Here is a 27,234-nt window from a genome sequence, read left to right as displayed (position 1 = left end):
TATTATCCAGTAAATATGAAAAAAGAAAAATCCCATGACTAGAGGTTGTAAGGAATGAAATAAAGACACTGACTACAACTAGCTCTTGGTATCAGGTTTCCTGCTATTGCTCTACAAAACCTGTTTGATTAAGAATGTAGAACTTAGTACTGCAGGAGAACATAGAGAACCTCTACAAAACATGGCACTTCAGGACATGGTTTAGGGGACATGGTGGCGTTGGGTTAATGGTTGGACTTGATGATCTTGAAGGTCCTTTCCAACCTTAGTGATTCTGTGAAAACGGGAGTTGCAGTGGTCTGGCAGACTCTGTGACTACCTATTCCTGATGCTATCCATCCTTCCTCCTCTTAAGGTTTCAGTGAAAAATAAAACGACATTTTTCTCCTCCAAAACATCAAGGGCTGATTTTCAGGTCAGAGAATTCATATTCATAGCTTCAGTTATGAAAAGAAGCAGTATCTAGAATCTAATGTACTCTCTGAAAATGGTTCTTGCATATACACTTCGTTTAGAAAAGAGGCACTCAAGATAATGGACCAACTGTTTTCCTACAAGGTTAATTTTTAGCCTGGGAAATGTCTTTATTACAAGTAGCTATTTCTTGCCAACCGATGAGCAGCTTAAAGGAAAGACATGTGACTATGATCAAATACGAGGTGATTTTCTGAATCTTAAAACTTACTCCATGAGATTCATCTGTTCAATAATGCAACAAGCAGTTTGTTATATAGAAATAATAAAAAAAAAATGTTCTAAGGACCAGCAACAAGAAAGATTCAACCACTTCCATTTATTTACTGCTTTTTACTTCGTATTTACTGCTTGTTACTTCATAACAATAGACAAAAAAATGCAGGCCCCTAAAAGTAAAGCACTAAAACATATTCTTAATTTTACAGGCAAGAACTGTTCTTCCAGTCAAGCATCTACCTGTATGCTTTCTGAGCTCAGGGCTTTAGACCAGAGTTTGACCTAATCGCAATTTTTTATACTAGAGCTGAATTTAGCCCAAACTTTTTTATAGCCTGCTGTATTTCACCATCCACTACTATTGGCACATACCTTGAGCAACTCCACCAGTTTTAATTTAATTCCTGGAAAATTACATTCATTTCATAACTATTTACATAGAAGAATCTTAAGATCCTTCATTTGTTTCTGAAATGAAGCTTTCTCCAGGGTGGAACTGAACATCTGCAGTACTGTATGAACCTTTTGGCCAACGGAGATAGTTCAGGCTTTCCATCAAAGCTAATGCAAAATGAATTAAATTACCCACAGCGGACTTGGGTCATTTGTTGTGGGTATCAACAGGTTCTTCTCTCTGGTATTTTTAAGAGCTGTAAGTGGTAAAAGACTTAGTTTTACCTCTTCAAAATACAGAGAAGCTAAAAAGCCCTGGGCAGGGTGGTCCAGTTTCTGACTCTTTAAAAGAGGAAGAATAATTTAAATCGCTCTTCCAATAATAATCGCTGATGCATATACCCCTTTATGTAGGTTGTAATTGGTTGGGTGCATTGCAGTTCACAACAATAACAAGAAAAATGATTAACAGGTATATAAATGAACTCAGGAACATTTTAGAAACAGGACTTCTTTTTCCTTACATGAATTAATTTACATGACCATTTTCTTTACTGCATGAAAATTCCTTTCATTTAAGTTCCCTTATGGATGATAATCTACCCTACCTAAGAAACTGAAAGGGGGTTGAGTGTGGTAGTCTGTATTTGAGAAATAAGTCTCTGAATAATCTAGAAACGCAGCTGCAGCATGAATTAGCAGGGCTAAAAACATTGTGATCGCTAAATTACAAATACAATGAATCGTGATTGGTAAACAAAGAGGGTGCATTCATTATCAAACAGTGCCAATGCTGCACCAAGCGCAAAGCAGCTAAATGAACTGCTCTTTCTAACAGGCTGTGATTGCTGGCATGGCACAGATGGTGCTTCTACAGAGAAAGACTGCTAATTATTATTTATCTTACCTTCCTACACTTGAGTTGCTGGAGTGTCTGGTAAATTTTAACTGACAGAAAAGATCTCAGTAACAATAATTTTCAGTTGATGCATATCTCCCAACACTCACCACCCCAGCTACCATGGCAATTTTTGTGATTATTACAGTTCAAACTTGGACATATTGCCTGATACATTTTATGCAGAAGTGAGAAGACAAAAGAAGTCTTACAGAACCAAACTTGTCCTCAATTTTTGTCATGTGAACCTATTGGACATTTTTGCCTCCTCTTCATATTTCATTAAAATAATTTAAACTGGTGTTTATAGTTGTCTTGTCATCTGACTAAAAACATGATTTCCAACACAGAAAACCATTACCACATTTCATCAGTCTGTTAATGATGTCTCTTTCATCAGACGGATTGTTAGGTGTTCTGTGCATTTTCAATCAAGAGAGAAAATAACCATAACTACATAGATGTATAAAGCCTTCTGAGCATGTATTTATCTTATCTGGTACGTGCACAGATCATTTCAGAAATCAGGATCTGTAAAATATTAATTATGATTTAATGAAAATTTAAAGAAAATAAAAATATATGTAATCACATTGAGAGACTTTATCAATAACTATGTCACAAGGTTTGCCCTTTGTAGGTTATGTTCTTGGCCTATAAATATATATATTTAATCTAGTCATTCATCTGAATATAGGACTTCATTCTGAAGATACTTTCAGTTTTATAAGGGAGAGACCAGTGTATCTTTGGTATTAGGACTTTCTGAAAGGCAGTGCTAGAAATATTTTTTGGAAGAGCAATTGTTGGGTCTGAAAAGTAAATATATTCATTCAGGTACACATTATGTGGATGCTGTAATGATCCATTTTTGTTTCATCCATAGATTTAGCCTTTTAGTTTGATTTAGACTTCAGCTAAGTGGTCATTAGCATGCTAGTCAATATTACCTCTTCAGAGTAGGAATCTGGAACCAGCTTATTGTTCTGACATGTACTTTCTAAGTGGTATTTCTTAAAAGAAGTTCACCATACTGCTTGTCCATGAAACCCTTGCTCAGTCTGCAAGGCTGTGGTACTTACTGTCAAAGGCTTTAGAGCACCACAGTAGAACAATTTTGGCATTTGCTTATCTCACCAAATAATAGTAATCCTGTTACTGTTACCCATCAATAACTAGGAAAAATAGTTTACTCTTGGACTTCATGCGACAGTTGAATGTCACTGTAAGTATACCTGTAGCTGAAGTCTCTTAGATACAATGTGAAAACTCTGTTTATGTCCCTGTCTTTCAGTAGAATTTTCTTCCCAGGGAAAGCTGGGGGAACCTCTTTGTAACCGTCAATACTAGACACAGATTGCTTAAAACTCTGAAACCTGCTAACAAACATAATTTCATAAGACTGGGCAGCGAAACTGAGTTTAGGCCAGTTCCAAAATACAGAGGAAGAGGGGAATGAAAATGAATAAGTAAGGAGACTGTACACTTGAGGAGTTCAAGGGACTAGATTTAAAAGTATGAATCCTGAGCTCTGGCAGCTTGTCGTTTCAGAGACAGAAAACCAAAAAAATTAAGTGGAACGTTGCTTTCTAGTAGTATAGCCAGAGCTGCACCTCCATAGACAGCGGTATTACTACTGAAATGGTATGTCGTTCTTAATCTGGATGAAAAGACACTTGTTAGGGCTTTTTGTTGAAATAGACTCTACCATAAAAATGCTCTTCATTAGTTTTCATCAGTTGTATGTTCATTCTGCCAGTAAAGTATGAAGCTTTCAATCCTTCACTGTTTCTCTCTGGTATAACACAATACAGACTCTCTACAAGCTTGATATATTCAGGTACTCAAGTAATGTAGAATCTTCATTCTACAAAGTGTTTTCTTCAGAATCCAGGAATGGGATTACTCGGCAATATTTAGCCATACATTTTCTCTAAGTTGGAAATGTGTCAAACTACAGGTGACATGGTATTTGTGTTTCTAAAGTGTTTTTTGTCTAGATACGATCAGATGCAATATATCTGACCTGTTAGTAATGAGCTACTGCCTTTCTGTAAAATAAAGTAGGAAGTTCTAATGTGATGTTGAAGAAACATACTAATTGCTAATATTCAATCGAGCAGTATTTTAGTTCTAGTGATAAGGTCACTAATACTACCATAATAATTTACGGTATTATAAATGTTTTGCAAGTTGGTGGAGCAAATAGATCATTGTGTAAAATAGATAAAACTAATTAGGCATGTCAGTTCACTCAAGCCTATTAAATAAAGCAATTTAATACACTTTGTTAAATAGCTCTCAGCTTACATTTAATGATGCCCCCTCCCTTGTTTTTTTACAGTGTAAAAACTGCATCTAATTGCTCTCTGAAGCAGACCTAAAGGTTGATGCATCTACTACAGTTCTGTAAGTGTAACATTATTTACTGGTTTTGATTAGCTATATTTGTAAAGCCTGTGAAGCTTCAGAGACTTTGGAAATAATGGAATGGCTTCATAAGTTACAGAAATGTCTGCTTGTTAATTTTGTATGCAGAGGGAATGACATAGGTTTGCACAAAAGCTGCATTGAAATTATTTTATTTCAGAGGCTAAAGACACCAAAGCAACACATTCTTCCTGCTCCCTGCCAGCAGTCATGTGCCTGAGGATGATTGTCTTTTATTACTCTCACACTCACTCCTATTAGCAGGCTATATTCAGCAGACACTGAATTCACTTGGGTAAAAAGAAAAAGCACATTTATAGATAAGGAATACATTCTTCCCCATGTATTTTTGTTCCTATGTTCCACGTAACCCACGTTAAGGGGTTCTATTTCTTCATTTCTCCCATTACATTACTTAAAAGAAACTTCAAACATCATATATGGCGTGTCACAACACGGAAAACAAGTAGTTGAAATTCTCTAGGACATAGTGTCTCAGAAAGAAAAATATACAAGAGAAAATGAGAAATTACTTACTCTTTTTCCAGGTGGACCAGGTGGGCCAGCTTCACCTGAAGGACCTGGTGGACCCTTCAATGGAAAATTATAAGCTCAGTGGTAACAAAGGATAAAGTTATTACCCTTACCAAATGCAACAAACATCTGCAATACGTTGTCCCCTTTTAATGGACAGAAAGTAAGTACCATAAATACACACAGAGAAGTATACCCGCTGAATCAACAATCTTAGGGTGGTCTTCTGATATTTTCAGAATTTCAGACCAGAAAGTGGCTGCACAGAAGTAACATAACGGTCTTAGCCTACTGCCTAACTCCATTAAGAAGTTTCTTGCTTTCTCAGGTGCTTAAGTTGTCACTTTTGCTAAAATTTTTCACTTACATCTGTGAGTTAGCTGCCCCATGGGTGGCTTTCCCTTGAAAAATCTTTTGTGCACTGATAGCTATTTGGCTACTCTATCTTGGTAAGCTGTGATACTCTTAAATATTTCAAGGTTGCTGAACAGTTTGATAAGCTTTTCTTCAGGAAAAAAACACTCTAAAAGTATTTAAGAAAGACATACAGATACTAATTTCTTGAAGTTCGTAGGTAAACCCCAGTTTATAACTTACTTCCAACCATATGTTCAATGTACTAGCATTTTTCATTTTGAACCCATAGTGTATAGGATAACTCCCTGATAATCAGAACTTCCAAGGTAGAAAGAGACTTTCCAAAATGGAAACCCTACCTTTTTGCAATTAAAAAAAAAAAAAAAAATTATGTTTAGTATGGGTATTACTGAAATATAAGAATTTCGATGTGTAATATGGGTATTGCTCAGATAGTTCGTAACTTTCTTAAAGCAGAAACATCAAGGTTTTGCTTCATTTCATCATGCCGGCTAGTGAAGATTATTTGGCTGCAGCATTCCTTACTTATGCTCAAAGTTGCTCTATTTTTAGTGGCCCTCAGCAGTTCCCACACAAATCCTTAACCATTTGTTTCTACTTCTAAAAGAAATTGAGCTTTTGCTTCTGCTTTTGACTAGAATATGGGCAAGTTCTATCTCTACAAGGAACTAAATAGATTTTTCAGTATAACAGAAAAAGCATACATTTAGAAAATATTTTTAAGGGTATGAATGTATAGAAACTACTGATTCAGCAAAAGATACTTTCTTAGCATTGGAGAGAACATGCAGCTGAAATAAAATGACAGCAAGAACTCACAGGTTGACCAGGATCACCATCTTCGCCCTTCTCTCCACCAACACCATCTTGACCCTACAGAATTCAGAGGAAAATAAACAAAATACAAAATTCAGCTAAATTAAATAACTTAGTTTCATATGCAAATATAAAAGCACTATTTTTCTACAGAGCATTTTCCTAAAAATACTAGTTTTCAAAATTTTTAAAAGATTTCTAAACCTTTTTTTAAGCCTTAAGAAATATATGAACAGAAAAGCAACAGATCTTACAGGCAGAACCTCAGTCCCAGATAAGAAAGAGGCAGGGTTAACTAGAATTTGGTGCAAACCAAGGCTAGGACTTAAAACTGTTTTTTAAGTATACTTACAGCTGGACCAGGTTCCCCAGGAGGACCAGGATCTCCAGGAAAACCAACTGGACCCTAAATAAATCAGGAAAAAAAAAAAGGAGTGTGTCATCCATTGAACATCACAAATATTTTATGAAGCATGTAGTGAATTTAGTTCAAATGTAGAAATCTATATACAGTTCTATATGTAGCACAACTTCACCAGTGCTTCACAGTGCTTTTTGTTAGAATTATTAAGCTCACTTACTGGGTTACCCTTAGGCCCGTCATCACCTGGAGGTCCTTTAGCACCTGGTGGTCCAGCGGCTCCAGGTGGACCAGCCTCACCTTTTTCTCCCCTTTCACCTTTCGGACCCTGTCAAAAACAAATGAACACAAAAATGTCACCTGGAAATTGAATGGCTAAAAAAAGATTACAATGGCAAGACTGTTTTTCAGACCTGGGCAATGTTACTCATGAATAAAAGCTGGCATGTGAATGGGAAATTAGGACTTTATTGTCAGATTGGAAAAGTTGTGAATGTCGGGTCGAGTGCCAACATCTGCACCCAGTTTGCATCAATGAACTGTCTTCAGGGAGAAAAGCATGCATATCAAAGTTAATACTTTTGGAAGAAAAAAACAGGTACTCTCTTAGAAAGTCTTCAGCTTTGTCCTCTTGCTGTTAGTAAAAGATGTGGCTATAATTATAAGGAAATAAATTGCATTTTAAAGGTATAACTTCTTCACTGAAAATTTAAAGAAAATGTACACAAGTACTCAAGTAATCTGATTAAATGCTTTCTAAAGTAAGCACTACCAGATACCTTAGTTCACCATAATGAAGGTGACATAGTAGGACAAAACCAAAATACTCACAGATGTTCCAGATTCTCCAGGAGGTCCAGGGTTACCGGCTTCTCCAGGTTCACCCTATGAATGTGTGAGCATAAACCGATGAGTCATTAGGGAGAATATTTCTATGAATTTACTTCGTTATTACATACGAATGTCATGCTTATTCATGTGAGCAGCTTACAGGAACTATCTTTTATTTGGCCTGCCTAGAGGGAGCTGAGTTACATATAGTTTTGCAGAACTGGAATCTGAAATATATATGAGAGAATATATCAACCTAAGCTTTTAGTGAACCAGGGAGACTAATCTTCCTGTTGGGCTTTGTAAGGTCTGCCCCTTTATTGTACCATATACTGCAAGTTTCCTGTTTGTCATCTTTCAGAAAGTCACAGAAAAGCCAAAGAGGTGTATTGCCTGTGCATGTTTTTTTCTCTAGAAGATACATTTTGCCTGGAAGCAAGTTTCTCCAAATAAGAGAATACTAATTGGAAATGAATGTCAATGGAGTGAAGATATTATTGCTATAGCTACAGTTAGAATAAAAAATTATATAAAGAAAAACCTAAGGATAAAATAATAGCATAGCAGTCAGTAAAACTTTCAGCACAGGCCACAACAGTGTACACTATGTATTTACTGGTGACGGAAATTTAGTAAAGCAGGTGGCTTTGAGGACACCACCATATGAAGAAAATCTGTGCAAGTCCAAGATTATACACTATTAAGTGAATGTTTAAGATAATTCAGTCTCTTTTTGAGATAATACATAATATTGGCTCAAAGACTGTCTTTGCAGTTGTTCATTTTAAAGTTTATTATGACTGATTATTTTCTAGCTCAGTGGTCTGATAAATAAACTTTTACAGAAAACTACTCTGTTAGTAGAATATTTAGCTATTAGCATCACAAACACACACATCTGTGAAAGGATAACAGTATCTGCTTTGTGATTGTCATGAAGTGCTAAGAACTATATATTTTTATTTCAAAGGATTTTTTCCCCCCACATATATTCTTTTTCCAAACCAAATGAACCTTACCAATAATTATGCCTATAAACAAGTACTTGAGTGCTGAAAATGCATTTCACCCAATCCCCTCTACTGAACTCAAACACAGATTTGGAATAAATTTATGTATCCTTCATATCCTGTATGATCTGCATGCCTATCTTCACTCTATGACAATTCAATTAATACAACATGCATGCCTGTTATTTCCATGCAGACAGTATAAAAGTATAAATCATAAAATATTAATTTTAAACAAGTCTTATGATGTAGATACTGAACTTTTTTTCATAGAAGCTAATGGCAGCACAGTGGCCTCACTGGGTCCAGAATTTGGCCTAACGTAATTATTACATTAGATGAATGGAAGAAAATCTGAGTACCCAGCTGAATTCCAGAACAGGATAATTAACAGGTTACCACAATTTTAGGAGCAATATTAAAATGTCCTTTAGAAAGGGCACTTTAAAGGGTGAATTTGCCTTTAGAAACTGTGGTATGTTTTATTAGACATACTTAAATTTGCAGTAATCGTAAAAACTAATGATCCCTCTTAGTACTTAATATTAATTTGCTTCTATGATACAGCGTTCATTATTTTTAAAAAAAAAGTCTACTGGCTACTTCAGGTCGATAAGCATTAAGTAGTTTTCTAGGAAAATTCATAATCTTCATTCCCTTAGTCTCTGCACATGAATGTGCAGCATCATTAGTATTGTTTTTTTGTGCATGCCAACTATCAATCAAATTAGATTTATATAGTAACAGAGAATGAGGTCTGGAATTAGCAAACAAATTGATGTTATTCAAGTTAGTAGATATATCTAATACAGTCCACAACATAGACCCATTCAACAGGTGTCCCCATTGCAGGACTAACTAACTGAGTGACATAAGAACACTAATTGTGCCAAGTCTTGCCTGACAAGTACCTGTGCCAGTATAATCCCCTTCTAAGCTTCTCAGAGAGTAAGTTCTTTTTCTGCTGTTCTGCCTAATTACATTGTAATTTATGATGATTCACTTTCTACCCCTTCCATTGACAAATACATCTTCATTATATGATATCATGCAACAAGAGTAAAGATGGGCTTTCTCTGACATATTGACTTAGACATGGGGACAACGGGGGAACACTGTGCTCCTAGGATCTCTGGGGTCCCTGCGATAGCATGCATGTTGAAACTGGCAGATGCAAGCAGCCTACATGAGCTCTATTGCATAGTAACTCCCCAACAAGCAGCAGTGTGGACAACAGCAAAATTGCAAGGGCTAAGAAATGTCAAGATGTTTCCCTTAAAAAGCATCTGTGAAAGATGAGAACAGTTGAAGTTTCATTTCACATTAATACTTCTAAATCATTGCTCTATTAAAGAATGTGACTCTTCCCTGTGTGCAGTCCTTTTTTCTTCTGACACTGACTTTTATATTCCAAATATTAGGTACTATGGAAGTATGTACTTGTTTTAGACAGCTAAGGGAGTTAAACAATGTTTTGATAGAGAAGATTGTAGCTGATATATATTTACAGAGTGCATATATATATGTATATATATACAGCTGCTAAAAACTGTACAATCTGTAGATTATTGTTTGCCCTTGTCTGTCTTTGCATTTCTGATAAGGATGGCATTAATTCAGAATCCGATGCGCCTTCTCCATGGGAAGTATCTCATGTTCTTTTGGGAAATAGATTTTATGATCAAATAATATATTTATTCCACCTCTGGAATTTTTTCTATCTTTTGTTATCAGGTCAGATCTTTTAAAAGTTAGTGTGGTCTTTCTTAGGCAAAGCCTTCCTCTGACAATTTCAACAAGCAGAGACAGAAATTCTAAACTACAAAAAGTCATGTCATTTCATGGACATGTTTAAGTCTGAAAACCTCCTTGAATTAAGTAAGCAGAATGATTTGTATCAGGCTAAGGACAGTAGTTTAAAAGTCCTTATTGTGACCAGTTCTAGAGAACTGTCCATACAAAGCACAGAGACAGAGTGGATGGAAGGCTGCTACCTTTTGGTTAAATTCCAGGACATGGTGATTTTGTAAGAATGAGAGGCAACTTTGCAACTGACTGGGTTGTGAAAAGGATTCAGTTACACTTTTGCTCCTTTTTGCCATGCTCACAAAATAGAAAAAAAGAGAAAAATTGTGACTCTGGAAGACAATTCCTTTTCACATAGGTATGCATATGTGACTGGGTTATATATATTATGGCTATGTGGAGAGATAAATCTAATCAAGAGAGAAATTCTAAAGCTGTGCTCTATTTTCTAGGAGGGCTTATGTTTTCAACCATCTTAGAGAGATGGAGAAGGATGAAAAGAGATCACAGTCAGTGAATCATGGAAAGTTATTAAAAGTAATTTGTTAGGACAGATATTCAGGTAGCATAAACTGTCATAGACACATCTTGATTAAGTACCTTAGCAATTGTCTGAACACAGGTGTGTGGAAAAATTATACACACACAAATATGTCTGTGCAAACTTATGAGACATGTTTTTAAACTCAGGGCCAGAATACTCAATTGGTTTTGTCTTCTCACTTCCATCTGCAATATAAATCAATGACTGATTAAGCATGTAAACTATTGATTTCACTTGTTTACTGTGTTGGACTCCTCATTAGTGTACTATTTTAAAAATTATTTTAGAATGATATAGCAGGAAGGACTATAAACCCATACGAGTGTAGTGGCTATCTAACATCAGACTTTTTCATATAATAAAACGTTTAAATTCTTAGAGGCTACAGAAAGAATGCTTAGGTTCTGCAGCCATTCGTTTTGCATTACTCATTGATTCTGCCAGTTTAACACATGCTGTGGAAGGAAAATAGGATGGAAGAATGACACAATACTCAGTGCAGTTATCACAGATTAGCCTAAATTAGAAAGGCAAACTTATTTTATTAGGCTTTGGGGAAGATAAGTGTGAGATTAATGTTACTTGTTCTGTTTCCTCTGTATAGTAAATTCTTAGATGTTGTAAAGCATCTAAGGCCCAGTTTTGAGAAGTCATGAGCAACTTACTGGGTATTTAGAATATCTGCATGTTAGGCCTTTGATATCAAATTAGAGATAAGCATGTGTTGCTACATTTTGTTTTTCCACTTTCTCTTAACTATAAGCACAACAAAGAGAACAATCTCTGGGTGGAAGCTGGATTTAAGTGCATCTGGTTGAGTGTAAGTCTCAAGACTTCTTGACTGCTCCAGGAAGGCTACTGGCATTTATAATGCAAGGCTACATGCACATTTGTACTGCAGATGTCTTTGAGCATTTAGGCCTTTGTGTGTACAGCGGAGGGAACAACAAGCTAGTTAAAAACACATGGCTCTGTGACAAAATTTGTTTGTAATTTACCAGAAGATAAGGGGACTTTGAAACCCCGGTATTAATGACAAAATATCTCCTAGTCTAGTAACTCAGATATGAAAGTGAGCAAATCTATTTCACTCCTCAGCAGGGGTAGGGAGGATGCCAAAATGTTTTTCCAGCACTGCATTGCATTATCTGTAGTATGATATGTCTTTCCTGAAAGTGGTGCAGAGGCCAAAGTATGCTGATGTAATAAGAAAAACATTGGGGAAAAAAGTATGTGGGAAGAAAAGGAAAAGAGAAAAAGCATGTTTTGTTTAAAAGTATGAAGTGTCCTCCCATTGCAGGAACTCCTCCTGACAAAACAACTCTTCATGATTTCTAAGCTTGCAGAACTCATTAAATAGAACTGAAATTAAGAAGGAAGGTGTCCTAAGTAGACATGTACTAAAACATGAGAAGCAGGAGGATTGTAATTAGAAGAAACAAAAACTTCCAAAATAATATACTTGGAAGCTTCTCTGTGTGCATGCAGAGAATATGGGAAATAAGCAAGAGGAAATAAAAATGACAACAGTGATAAACAGGCTGAATTTCATGTTTCTGAATTAAATTTGGTGGGCTGATTATCACAAATGGGGATTCTAGATCACATAAAAGAGTCACAGGGAGAAACAAAGGAGTATGAAGTTCAATATAAGTCAATGTTTTTACAAAATGACTGGAATATAATTTGATCACAGAACAGTAAAAATTAAAGAGGTGATAGAAACCAATGGCAAAATTCCTATTGACTTCAGTGGGCCACAATATTATACAAGCTGTTTCTTTTTAAAGCAGTGAATATAACTGGTGCTACCCTGGATGTAGTATTCTCATAATAAACATTTTTCTCAGTACCCTAGTGGTCACAGGAAGAATTTTTCTTCCCACAGTGCCCATTTTTTTCTGTATTCAGCTGACATACAGACTCTCTTTTTTCAATAACTTTTTTTGCCATCTTGACCAACCCTTACATTCAGACGCATTTTTGGTACTCTTCCCAGAGAGAAAAAACAAATCCTGTAGCTCTTCATGAAACCAAGCTCCCTTTTAAGATAGGCTGGAGGAACAATGTCACAAAATTGGGAGATTAGAGGGAATATCCTTGTTAATAATGCAGTCAAGCAGGAGGGCATCATGTTTTGTATGTCTTACACAATTATGGGTTAAAAAAGATTGAAGACACAAGAATGCCAGTGCTACCAAGAGGTGTGTTGATGCTCAGAGACACATCCTAAGAAACAGGGAATGCAATGAAGCACTGTCAGCTTAAGACATTGCAGGCTACCAGGAAAAAACTACAGTATAAAGTTGGTATTTTCATCTGCTTGGGCTCAGTACCTTTTGATCTCAAAAGACAAAGACGGGAGACAAAGTAGGATATTTTTCCATCAAGCCATATATTATACTACATTATTCTAGTACTCTCTTCACCACATCCCAGAGCACTGGTAAGTGATTTATTTGATGGGTATGTAGAATAAATCATGAAACATTTGAAGATTCTATTAAAAGAATAGTTTGGTCATACTGATAAGAAGTTGGTGATTCCTTTTGACATGGCCCTAATGTAAGTGAAGGGTTATTTAAAGAAAAAACTTTTTAGTAAAAAAACCAGACACATAGCCAAAATTTTATGGTAGATGTCAACAATATTGAAGAGCATCATAAGAAAGATCTTTCATTATCGCAGAGGAACAAGAAGCTTTTAAGATACTGTAGGATGAACTGCAGATTTTCATTAATTTTTAAAATTTTATTATTAGTCATACAAATAAAAACAATGTCAACTTCCATATCTTGTGAAAAGAAATACCTAAAAGGTCTGTGAAGCAGAGTGACCTGCTTTTGGACAGTGATCCAGAAGACGATCATGACAAGTATAAGTGATTTTGATTGACGTGGTACTTGAGTCATTATTTGTAAATTCATAGATCTGATGGATTTGTACCTAAAGGTACAATACTGGTACACCATGTCAAAGAGAACATATGAATAAATGGAAGGGACCAGAAGTTAAGACTTCTGAAATGCTGAAGTTCAGTAATGGTGTATGAGGAAGATGAGGGAAAAGGTACCTCTGCATTTCATTATGTGATGGGACAAGAAGAAAAATAGAAAACTTCCTTCACATTCTGAAAAGTTATTAATACAGTGAGCTTTCTGAAAACTACCAATTCTGACATTCCTAGGGATGTCTTTTCCAGGATTCATTGACACCAGTGTTTCCTTGAATACATATAATATTCTGCAGCAAATATTTAAATACTCAAGAGCAATCTACATAGTTCCTCAATAAGTTATTTATATAGTGGCCTGGAATATATTTCTATTCTGTTTCCTTCACCTTATGCTCCTTTCAAAATCTTGCTTCCAAACCCAAAGTTCATATTAAGACAAAATTCATATTAAATCTGCAACATTGCAGCAAAATGCTTTTAGGCTTACAGATATGATATGGCTGAGGTAATCTAACTTGTTAAAGTAAACATAAATAGGAATTTCAAGAAACTCTCTTTTTAATTTTTGTGTTTGCTCAGTATTTTATAATAGTTTACACTGGTGATTCAAAGAAATCACACCAAAAAAGCTGTTACATCTATTGCATACAATATTTTTCCTCTAAGAAAAAGGAATATATTATCTGACATGTTCTTTGGGTAAGATATGACATTCAAAAAAAACCCCCACACCATATACTGTAGAAAATTTTCTGAATAGAGAACTGAAAATAGCAATGAAAGGAATTTCAACAAATGAATGTCATATAGCATCAGTCTTAAGTCAGGTTTTCAACCAGCACAAATCATCCTCAAACCTTTGACTTTATTGGAACTGTATCTATCTGTATAAGGAACAGATATATATTGATGCTTTAGGTCTGCTTCACCTCACAGATATGTTTACCCATTAGATAATAGCTTGTATTCTTAACATTCCATATAGGGGGCTATATGATATACTTGAAGTCAATAATGTTACTATAGGCATAAATACAGTTAAGGAAATCACCATAACCTTACTTTAATCCTTCACTTGAAAACTACCTCTTCAGCTCCAAAGCTCTTTCCTCTGAATGTTAAATATTTTTGTGATGTACAATGTGAAATAAAGAAACCAACCATGGTAAGTCAGCCATTAGGAGTATAGCTAGATCACTGTTAACAATTACTAGGTCAATGAAGGATATTTAGGAATTGTAACATATCTGTATAGCTCCGAAAAAGAATCAAAATGTATATTCATATTCATATTCCAAAATTTTCTGGGAGGATAGTATCAACACTCACCTTTTCACCAACACCTCCAACAGAGCCAATTGAGCCTGGGGGTCCTTGAGGACCCTACAATGATAAAAGATGTTAGTTATCCCAAATATAGTGCTTATTACTGAATTACTGAGAGAAAAAAAAAAAAAAAGCTTAATTCTTACATCAGCTCCATTAGGACCCTGGGGACCTCTTGGACCTGGAGGGCCAGGTGGACCCTGTATCAAAGAGACAATTTGATATAATTACAATCATAAAGAATAAGTCCAGTGGGGCTTTTTTGGCCAATGGAAAATAATATACTCAGTCTCTAGGGGACTTTTAATCTTTGCAGTGCTACAGAAACAGCAGGGCCAGACTGCTGCCCATTGCCTGAGTTCACAGGTGACAGGGGATCCAGGCTATGTTACCTGAGCTGGAAATGATCTGGTGCTTAGGAGTCCTGAAGATTTGTTTCCTGCATTGTATTTTCCCTGCAGGTTACCTGCATACACCTTCCACTGTACAAAGACCCTGGAGTAGCTTATCTGTCTGGTAAACCATGCACCATGGTATCTACAGATGGGCAATAATAAAGCATCCAGGCTTGGCATAGGGTGTTGGAGGTAAATGTATACTATAGGTAGCTTGCATTTCAGTCAGAACCAGCCCAGAAGGCATTCTGTCAACAGTATAAACAGTTGGAAAATGTAGTCTTAGGACTACCCAGAGAAACAGAGCAAACATACCCATGTTTACCATCTTCTTACCTGAAGCTAAGGTACAATGCCCTGAATTTCAGAAAAGCAGCTCCAAGCACTCTGATGCAGTGGTCTCTCCTTTTTCTCTTTCTTTCCTGAACCTGCTTGCCACTGTCCTGCCTCAGACACACATAGCATCTGCTTTGCTTCCTACTCTTCAGAGTATTTTCTCAAGTTACATAAATCTTGATATTAAAGACGAGGAGATGATGTGGGAAAGCAAAGTAAAGCCCAGAGAGAGTTTACGTTCCACAAAATGTTTCATACTTGGGCACCAAATTCAGGAGTAGCTTATCAAATTGTGAACTACAGAGAAAAGACAATAATACACAGATGTATTTATGGCCCATGGAGCAACCAATGGGGAAGAAGTCTTACCATTGGGCCCACATCACCATTTTCACCCTTTTCACCTGGTGGGCCAGGCAGACCCTAGAACACATGGTAGAGAAAATAAAACTATTAGTATGGTACCTGGAATGCTGAGTTATGAATCAATATGAAACAATATAAATCAGATCTACATGTGAACCTTGGGGGGGGAACAAGAAAACAAAACCTATTTGCATTAAAACAAAAAAAAAGAAGTTTTTTTATATAACAGCAAATGTATAGGTAATCCTAGGATGTTTAAACCAGGTGAGGTAGAAAATTTTTGAAAATAAACCAGGCACAGAAATGCTAGGGTGGCTGACTTTAAAAACACTGCCATCATTATCCAGACATTTGGATGATTTGATTTTATGCTATGACACATATATATGTGAAGAAAACATGATTAGTGCAGCACAATGAAATGGTATGCAAAGATGTCTAAGCTACTTGAGTAATGGGAGCTGTATAATGACTTTAATAAAGTGTCCAGTGGAGGTAATAAATCCTGCTGAGAGGCATTGCATTGGGTTATGCAAACATATCCTTAGAAGCAAAGGGTCAAAGTTTGACTAGTAGCAAACACCAAGAGAATTAAACTGTAGCTGATGCTAATACTTATATCTAGTATAATATTACCCCGGCTAGAAGCCCTAAGATGGGCATTCCTACATGTAGGGTCAAAGCTTGGCTTCTGTAAAAAGCAGAACCCCTGGATCTGGAGTCAATAGCATTATATTGATTTACATTACATTAAGATCTGGTTCTAAATTTCACCTCCTGGGTTCTGCTACTTTCAAAGTATGTATCAAACTATATCTAACCAGATTGGAAAGCACAATTTGCTATCTTTGCTACAAAGCTGTCTAAAAAAGTATGAAGTATAAACTTAGCCAACACTATAACCATTCTTCAGCTGCCCTCCTACTTTGACACAATCTGAACAGTAGAAAGGCTTGTCAAAATTCAGAGATAAACCTTTTCTAAAAACATTGTATGTCTCTGTTGTCTACTACTGAGAAAACTTGGTTGACCTGTCACTGCATTGTGGTTGCTGTGGAAGCCTGTTTACTATTAGATAATTAGCATGAAAAAAGACAGCTTTAGTTCATGTAGTGATACAGTAGTTTTTCTATATAATCCTTGCTTATTTTAAAAAATACTAGACTGTATTCTATTAAGATGGAAGCCCATAGCTGATAATACTATCTTCAGTAACATGTATTGATTACAGTACATGCTGAGTAGTAGTGCCAGGGTTATGATAACAGGTAGTTTTATTACTTTCTAACTTTCTTCGTGTTTACTTTTTGTAACCTTGTAGTAGTTGAACAAATGAAATTTGAATTGACTTTAACTTTTTCCTTCACTGTTAGGAGTTTTAAACAAGTTTGTAGCTAATTGTTGTAAAGAGTGATTAGAGCAGGAGCCTAGACTTGGACTAGGTGACTAGTCTTTAGAGAGATGAATCCTGCCTCACATAAACTACATCTTCCAGCTGCCAACAGTCCACTATGTTCTACCCTAAGAAAAAGACATTTAGCTTAAGAAGTTGAATGCCTTATCCATTATGATTCATGGTCATGATAAACCTAAACAGCTCATTCAACTGCTTGCACAGGAGGTATTTATGAAAATTCAAAGGCAATTAAACATTTATTTGATATTTCTGTCTTTGAAAAGACTTTCTAGAGCCATTTGTTGAACTCCTATTTCAACATTGAAAAACTCCAACTGATTTCACTGAATCAGTATTTCATGCATTATTGGACATAGCATTTTGGGAGTCCTTTCAGTTCCTTTTGGCAAGAAGTAATTGAGGTGTTTGTCATTTAATATTTCAAAATTGAAGTAAAATTGCCATAAATTGATTATAAGATAACATAGATAGGCCCACAGAGTTTTTCAGATTTTCTTTACTTTCAGCTCCTTTTGTTAGAAACTTCCTTACTTTCTAAAACACTACCAAAATTAAATAGCAAGGAAATTCACAATTAAGGTAATAAATATTCAAAATTACCAGTGTTCACTTTTATGAACAAAAATACTTTTTACTTAATGTCCAACATAAGCAATATCAGTAGAATTTAACTGGAGTAAGTGTGATATAGTTACCATGGAATATTATATATAAGACAAAGGAAGTTGTTACTCCTCAACAGTTCATAATTACCATAAGAATTGCATTACTAAATAAAAGAAACTCCTGATTTCTCAATGATACTTCAATACAATTAGCCTATATGGGATCTCGGTCCATGGATCAACATATTAAAATTAAAATCTTAATCAGAGAAATAAAATTCCTTATTTGAAATATTTCATTTGTGTAAGTCTCAACCTAATTGATTTTTATATTTATGTAGCTTAGGGCTCATTAAATTTAAAATGTGAAAGAGGCCTGTATTGAAAAACATCACTTGAAACTGTATCCTAGATCTGAGAAAAATACCAAGGATTATTATTTTACTCTCTTTAAAATAGTAAAAAACTTAACAATTCATAATAAAATTTAGGGATCTTTTTTTTCCAAGTTATTATTTCTGAAAATAAAGACATTTTCAATTTCAAAGGCAATATGAATCTACAAAGACCTAAGTGTTGGTACAGTAATGAACTGTTTATCTTCCATGGAGGTTTGCAACTTCATTGTAAGTTTTGTGAACTGCATTATGTAATAGAATTTAAAAAATGATAGGTACAGGTTAAAGGTCGGCTTAGCGAAAAAGATGAGTCAGTTCATGCATGGTGGATAGAAAGGAGACATTCTATTTAATATATTCAAACACTATTGCTATAATTTTCCATTTTTTAAAAAAGAGTATATATATGATTCATATCACAGGTTAATGCATGGATTAGAAATAGTTTCAAAGTGCTCTATCCTCTAATGTTAATTATGTAGGTAATAACTAAATAACTTTATAACTAAAGGTCCTAAACATCTTGTTCTTTGTATTGTTATATTTAAGCAAATTAAATTTTTGAAAAAGTAGGAGTTTTCAACTGTAGTTCTCTGGATGCAGCAGTGAGAAGCCTACATTTTACTGTATACTTGCTTTGTGTTTTTTGACTCATAAAATAACAATTTTAAGAGGAAGAAACATGAAACTATAGGAACCTGGCAATGATGGCAGCAGTGTATAAGCATCATGGAGCTCTGCTAATCTTTCAGAACACAAATAGTGTCTGTGATGGTATCACTGAGAAACAAACTATGTTGCCAAAACCATGTGTACATGAAAATACAGTAAATGACTAGGACATGTCAAATATTCCTCCAGATTGAATCTTTTATTTAAAATGTGTATCTCCAGTAAAAAGAAGTGCTCTTGTTAAAACGAAAATTGTTGGACTCTATAAATGAATGAGTTACTGAATGGAATTCTACAGTCTATGGTAGCCAGGAGTTCGGTTTCAGAGCATCTTACCAATCTCCTTCATCGTTAAGTCTGCTATTTATGCATGAACTCTGAATATGGGATCTTTCAGTTCTTAGGCAATTATGCTATAATTTATTTCATAGAAGACAATACTCATTCAGTTTCTGACACAGAAATCAAGGTTCTTACAAGTGGAGGGTAAAATAATAAAGGAATTTACCTGTAAGCCAATAGGGCCTGGGGGGCCAGGAAAGCCTCGAGGACCTTCATCACCTTTTTGCCCAAACATCCCTTGCTGACCTCTTGGGCCTGGCTCCCCATCACCTCCCTATTTGGAAACAGCAACAAGCAAAAATATCACAGGTCTGATAATAACAGAAAAATCTCCACTGAAATCACTGGAAAACAACTACAAGAGGGCTCAAGGTCATTCCTAATGTCTTTATAAATGCATGTACACCACCTTGATTGAATGAAATCTGTTGTACAAATAGAAGTGCATACGCACGGTTTTAATGTAAGTAAAATAATACTGCATATCTCACAAAAATTTTCCTTGAATACCTCTTCTCTTTCACATCTGCATAAACATTCTAGCTGTTGAATACCTAGTAGTAGTAAATATGAATAGCATATACTTCTACCAATCTTCATGGTAGAAGAATTCAAAGCCTTCTAAATAAAAATAAAAATCAATCTACCTGGTATCAGGTGGACTTTAAAAAGAGATACTATCTTTTAAATGCATCTGGTACTGAGCTGATTTTACCACTGACTGTCATACAAACCATCAAACAAGTTCACTGAAAGGACGGGCCCCATCCGCTATTTACACTATTTAATTTTTAATAATTCCTTCAAATTATTGCCCTGCTGTAGATCACCTGCTGTATAACACCTATGCAGGCTTGTTTACAATAAACAAACAACTGCATGTAAGAGGACGATGATAGAACTGTTAATAGTGATTTGAAAGCTATTCCTGAGTAAGAAGCATGCAGTTCAAAGAACATCTAAGTATCAGATGAGTTATGGCAAGATTAGGGTTTGCTCTGAGTAAGCTACTTACAGCTATACCAGGGGCACCAACAGGACCCTGGAGACCTGGTGGACCTGGAGGACCCTGCAACAAACAAACATCCAAAAGGAAAACTTAGTGATTATAGCATCTGGAATGAGATTAAAAGCAAATACAGAGACAATCCTACTTGCACTATCAAGGTCTGTTAAGCATTTCTACATTTCTCCATAGAGAATGTAGCATTATTCACAAGTCTTTGCCATTCAGTACAAACAATCATTATTTGTTTATCTCTCAAAGACTCAGATTTGCACATCTATAATAGACTTAATACTGGCATTTATTGAAAGCACAGCTGTAATGTTTCAGAATATTTAAATAGATTCCCATGGAAATATGAATCAAAGTGAAAAATATTTTTTTCACAATTAAAAGTATCAGAGTTTTCAATGAGATTTGTATGGAAAAAGTCAACCTTCAAAGCGTCATATAATGATCTATCTTTAAATAGAATTATTATTATTTGGGTAAGTTTTTATGAAACAGCACAAAGCTTATTTTGACCTCCTGGAAACATGAAAAAGTCTTAAATTCTTACTGAGCATTGGGAGTCACATCCTCTTTTATAATAAGTCTCTTTTCAACAGAATGGCAAAAAATATGTCTCTGAGAGGAACTTCTTAATTTTTTCAGTCTCCTTACAGAATAATAACTTTCTAAGTTGTATTGTGCATAATTTGGGAGGCAGTTATGCAGATGTGATGTAATGAAGATACTTAACACTGAGAGTATGGGAATGCAAGATAATAGTTTATGATGGGATTAAAATTATGTGCTAGGCTGAATCTGTTTTTTTGCACCAGCTAGAGAGATTAGGCTGATAAAGAGTGACGCTAAGAAAGCATAAAACTTTACACCTGGCAACAGCTGAATTCTAATCTGCTATTTCAGATGACAAAGAAGTTGTTTGCAGTCTCTAGGCTAGGAATTCTAATTTAGTGCAGAATAATGCTTGGATTTAAAGACCTTGCTAGGGCTAAAATTAGATTATTCTGCCCTATATAGGGAGATTAGGAAAAGGGACTATTTAAGTCTTGCAGTCTATTTCTTTCTTTGAGTTCTATGTAGATGTTAGAGTATCTTATTTTCTAGGGAGTCTGAAGTATCAAGCTATATATTTCTTCTCTTTTAGAATTTTCTGTTCATCACATAGCGGATGGCAATAGGTAAAACAAAGCTTTATAGCCCCTGTAGTGACATATCTAAATGAAAGGACTCCTGGGAATGCTCCTGTTGACTGGGACAGTTACCACGAGAAAGGGAATTAACATGCATGAATAAAAAAAAAAAATCATATCAGAATGGATTGCTTCTACACTCTGCAGGATGCTTCTACGTGGTCCTTCATTTTATAGGGCCCAGAATGAGTTCTACACATTTTTAATCTCATTTAAATACTCATTTTGACATAAAGTATTGTTGGAAGGTACTTTGCAATTGATTAATGAGAAGTTATTTGGACACATGGCCACTCTTTTCCATTGCTCTGGAGGGCAAATGGGGAGAGACTGATCAGAATCACTGGGAGAGAATCTTCAATTAATAAAGGAACCTGTGGTAGCAGTGGAAGTTTTGAAACTTAAGAGAGGATGTACAACAGCATAAAATTGTGCTATCCCTACCTAGGATATTACAACATAGTATTTTTTGTTAGGCACAGTATAGTTAAACCCCCAAACATAAATCCTTGTTAGTCTCAACTGGGAATTGCAGATTCTTCCAGCTCTTCTTAAACAGGAAAGCAGGATCAGTTCTTCTTTGCTCAGGGTCCTTGCTGTGATTAGGCTCTAAATGCCCACCAAGGCTTTTGTGGATGTCTCGGTATTGTGAATATCTATTCTTTATGTCCTGTGATTTCAGAACTAGTACTTCCGCTTCAAAATCTTTCAGAACTGACCAACAAGGCCTTTCCTCCCTGCCCCAATATACATCTGTCAGCGTGTTGAAAGGAAAGCAGATTTGAAATAAAGACATTCTGAAATTGTTAGGGTTGACAACTGTGCAACTGAGCACAAATAGGATTCAATACATGACTTGAAATGGGGTAACTTTCACTTCAACTAAGCAGGCCTGAACATGGAATCCTGTATTTCAAGGAAACGTATTACATTCCCAAGTGCCTTAAACCTTGAGACTGAGAGTACACGATAAATTCTCAAATGATAATGCTGCAGACACTTTATTTGTAAAGCAGGTCTGCTGGAACATGCCCGAATACATTAGTACTCACTATGGGAACTGTGGTCACAGTCTAACGCTCAGCATATGCTAAAATGGTCTGAAATAGAAAAGTGCAGCATGTGTTTTTTCTGAATTTCTTTGAGGCAGAAGCATCTCTTATGAAGAGACATGTCAAAGGGGAAAACAGAAGGATATGCATGTGATCACATGCAAAGCCCGAAGTGGAACTGGGTCATGACCTGCTTCATATACTTCCTCTGCCCTTTCCTTAAAATACCAGATTTTTCTGTGTACGCAGGGCCTGTACTGTAATGAACTTTTTTAGGTGGACAAAGAGGAGCTCCATGTATCTCTGTATATCCCACAGCTGGTTTGTAAGCACAACAGTGAATAGATTAAGACTGATTTTCAGTTAACTGGGAACAAGTCCGTAGATTTAAAAATTAATTTTAGCAAGTTAACCAAAGCATTCAGCTCAGATTATACAAGTCTGAAGCTGAATTTGTTTACAACTTGGTTACATGTATGTTTCTTGGAAAATGGGTTTATAATAGAAGTGTTCTCTCATCCATATATATAATATTGTATTGCTTGTGTTAACAGGGCATTACAAATAGTATATCATAGCACTTGTGATTTGATCTATTAAAACAGGATTGTGAAAAGTACGTGCTTTCTGCACTGCAAACTGCAGAAATCTTTCTCTCATAAATAATTGAAAAGGACAAGCTTATCCTTAAAAATAAAACACCCTTGTCATTTTTTTGCAACTTTTGTCTCCACATTTTTTTGCTATGAAATTATCATAAAACTGATTTGTTTGATTTTGTATGTATCCTCCTATAAACATCACCTGATCATGTGTAAGCTATAAATTTGGTACAATTTTTAGAAGCAATCTACTTTTATGATGCTCTAGAAGTTGTTAATCATAATAAACACACAGTGTTTTCAAGATAGTAAATATGCACTTGGTTATGAATACTCCCACACTGAGTTCTGAACTTTCCTAACTGTGAATATTGAAGAAGTATAATAATTAAAAAAATATTTCTGCAATTGCTTCTCAATTTTTTCCTTAAGGAAAATTATTCAAATAAAATGCCAGTTTATCTTGCAATTGAACAGAAGCAAAAACAAACCTTTTCTGAATTTTTGGGAAAGAAACCAAAATCAAACGAAAAAAGCGCTAGTTCTTTTGTTTCTAGCTTCAAATTTTACAGTGAAAAAAGCTTATTTTTATATTTCTGGCCTCAATCAAAAGAGGAAGTGCTTGAATGTTAGAAATAATTTTGAAGACAAAACCATTTCAAATTAAATCAGTGAAAGGCTGATTAGTCCTAAGTTCACTAATAGGCGTAGTGATAATATTTGAAAACTTGTATAAGCCATTTCATCTGAGGTCTTCGCTGTTCTGAAATGTTGCAATCAGTTAAATGTGCTCTGCAAGATTTAGATATTCTTCAAAAATTTTAAAACTATATTAGTAAATTTCTCTACCGAGTCTTCATATTCTTCATCATTATGGGTAAGAAGATAAAGCTGGGTATGTTCACACAATCCAGTCAGTGAAGTTAAACACAGTAAGAGAATATATGTATATTCTTGGTCTTCCCCACTTCAAATGTAGAATGGATGAATTTAAATGATATATGAAGGGTGCATAGGAATGTAGTTTAGCTACCTATTTTTTAATGATTCTGTAAGCTCAAGAATAAGAGAAATACTAAATATATGTGTGGCTTTACAAGTACAAACCTCTAGCGTTGCATTGCAACTCAACATTATTTTTAAGAAACATTTTTGAAGTGTGTCTTTGTTTCTGTTCATTGATGTAGCAAGGCTACCTGCATACTTCATGCATGAATACTTTTTATTTATGAAGAATGTAATGGACAAAGAAATTTGCTACTCACGTTTTCTCCCTTGTCACCTTTACTACCTTTCTGGCCTGGTTCACCAATTTCACCCTGGAATTGAAAGTTAAAAGTTAAACAACTTCTTTAAAATGGTCTCCTTCACACTTAGCTGAAGTCAATATTGCAGTGTCGTTAAATGTTCTCTTTGATATGATTATTCTGTGTTTTATGCTGCTGCTTCAAGTGTGAAGGCCTAAAGGGGGCAATTCTGCATCGATCAATAGTATGTCATATTAATCCAGATATTGATTGCTATACTGCAAAGGGCAACAAGACCTGGCTTTGAAGTATAGTGCTACTGAGCTCTAAATAAAGGAAATTATGTTCCTCATGTCACCTTCAATATGAACTTATAATGAAAGCACCCTGATTTACAGACTCATCTAACTGTATGTGTGACTGAACAACTGCTTATCACTGTAGTGTACAATATTTCAAAACTTTTAAATTAGTCAAATCACCAGGAACCATGTCAGGAAAAAAAAGCTTTCTTTATATAATAATAAAAGACAATTAAATTAAGTCACAGGAAACAGTCTCTGTGGGATAATAACACTCATGCATCATAAAAACGAACCTCGAAGTCTTTACCTTTACCCTATGCTAACTAACAGAACAGTGCTGGATCAAGCAAACATGCAAAATAATCTTGAAAGGCACTGTGTCCTAAATTCTGCCAGAAGTCAACAGAATATCTCTGCTGCATACATATTATTTTGACAATCTCAAAACTATCAACAGTGGTTCCAAATCACTATACATTACTGAGAACATTTTATCTTACTCATTCACCAAACCAAGTTTCTAAAACAGGCAAAAATCAATATGGACATGATCTGCCTTGATTTATTTTGCCACACTTTCATTCTTGTTTCTTTGCCAGGATAAATGTTAGTCTATTAGTTTTTGAACACAAATTCCAATGTGCCATGGCATCTGTCCCACAAACATCTGATGATAGAGGGTTTTTTAGTTTTTTTGCAGTAGGTGGAGGGAGTTTGGGGGAGGCAGGGCTAAGAGCTGCTTCATGACCTCATTGATTGTGGGGAAAGCTACAACCAGAGAAGTCTACTGACAGACCTTGTTATAGGTGCACTAATACAAATTATAATAATTCACCTTGTCACCATCTTCTCCAGGAGAACCACTAGGACCAGCAGGACCAGGAAGTCCTACAGGACCCTGTATTCCATCACGTCCAGCTGGACCTTGAGGACCTTTTTCACCCTGGTTTTGAAGAAAAGGAAACGATCCACATTATCACAGGAGACTAATGAAGATTTCAGTACAGGGAGTCACATTACCAATACAAAATAAAAAAAACCCGAACAAACCCCAAACCAGAACGGAAACTATAAAGCAAAGAGAATGTATCAGAAAGTTATACTAAGTAATAATGGAAGCCAATGACAAATACACTTGTACTGTAATGCACAGTGACTGGGTACAAAGTTTTAATGAAAGACTGATTCAACAAACTTTTTTATTATATTCACTCCCTGCTGTGATAATAACAGGTTTAACCCTTCTTGGGTGTTACGGGGTATGACAATAAATGTTTTAGTATTTACTTAACTGTAAATATAAGAGGAATAGGTAAGGTATTCTGAGGATATGTTTAATAGCCAAATATTAGAGCGGGGAAAAGTAACATTCTAGAATGAAAAATCCGTGCTGTGATAGTTTATGTGACTCTGTGATTACTTACGGGAGCACCTTTCTCCCCTGCAGGGCCTGGAGGACCCTGAGGTCCAGGACGACCTGGTAGACCAATTGGGCCAGCAGTTCCTGCTGCTCCACGTTCCCCTGGTGAACCCTGGAAAGAAATAAAAAATTATAATAGAATTCTGATATAGCCCTGATAACTGTTGGTGGTTTTCATGACCCAGATCAACAGAGAAGATACCTTTTATTCAGTAAGATTCCAGCTGGTAGAAGGGTACACATTCAGCAAGTGTACAAGTAAAGAAAAAGGCTGAAAGAACTAACCTGAAGTTCAGACTTAATAGTTTGCATTCAGTACTAATTTGAACTTTTTTTTTTTGTAAGTACTCCTTCCTGTATTTGTTCATTATAGTAGAAGTGTGCTTCAGCCTGTTTTCAAGAACTTCTTTCCCCTCTGTGTTTCTAAAATCCATTAATGTACCACTTTGATGAAAGAATATTCACCATATTGAAATACAGAAGTAACTCACACCACAATCCAAAGTTTTGGCCATGTTTTGTGCTGTACATTGTATTGTTGATCAGTATGTTTCTGCATTTCTGCACCCGTGTCAAAATCTGTTGAAGTATAATGACTAATTTGATGTGTCATACATAGGAGGTTTGGATGTACAGGTATCTTTAGATAAGCACAGAAAAAGTTAAAAATCTAATATTGCAAATTAAAGGGGATGAGACAGGTGCTGTATGTGGAAAAAATACTGGAATTGTGTATTCTGGAATATATTTTTAGAGAAACAACAGCAGACAGAATAATTTTTACTCTAATATCAATAAGCCTCACTTTTAAATGAGTCATTAGCATTGTCATTACTGTATTCCTTTAATTGTCTAAGTAAGTCTTTTTTTCTATCTGAAACTACCAAAGCTTCCAT

General features: G+C 35.4%; 1 protein-coding gene across 4 annotated transcripts in view; it reads right to left on the bottom strand.

The window, feature by feature from the left end:
- Nucleotides 1-27,234, bottom strand: part of COL11A1 (collagen type XI alpha 1 chain) — a gene marked incomplete at its 5' end in the record, with an annotated part of 160,097 nt that overhangs the window by 14,949 nt on the left and 117,914 nt on the right. For all 4 annotated transcript variants that reach the window (XM_082002896.1, XM_082002898.1, XM_082002897.1 and 1 more), the window contains 13 exons: nt 4,952-5,005; nt 6,146-6,199; nt 6,495-6,548; nt 6,724-6,831; nt 7,335-7,388; nt 14,980-15,033; nt 15,123-15,176; nt 16,077-16,130; nt 19,674-19,781; nt 20,523-20,576; nt 24,632-24,685; nt 25,754-25,861; nt 26,343-26,450. In XM_082002896.1, coding sequence (XP_081859022.1) covers nt 4,952-5,005; nt 6,146-6,199; nt 6,495-6,548; nt 6,724-6,831; nt 7,335-7,388; nt 14,980-15,033; nt 15,123-15,176; nt 16,077-16,130; nt 19,674-19,781; nt 20,523-20,576; nt 24,632-24,685; nt 25,754-25,861; nt 26,343-26,450 — 918 coding nt within the window. The remainder of the gene's footprint in view (nt 1-4,951; nt 5,006-6,145; nt 6,200-6,494; nt 6,549-6,723; nt 6,832-7,334; nt 7,389-14,979; nt 15,034-15,122; nt 15,177-16,076; nt 16,131-19,673; nt 19,782-20,522; nt 20,577-24,631; nt 24,686-25,753; nt 25,862-26,342; nt 26,451-27,234) is intronic.

This window comes from Phaethon aethereus (genome assembly GCF_964289735.1).
Source record: "Phaethon aethereus genome assembly, chromosome: 8".
NCBI lineage: Eukaryota > Metazoa > Chordata > Aves > Phaethontiformes > Phaethontidae > Phaethon > Phaethon aethereus.
The sequence above is the reverse complement of the archived record's forward strand: the minus strand, read 5'-3'. Positions and strand labels throughout refer to the sequence as shown.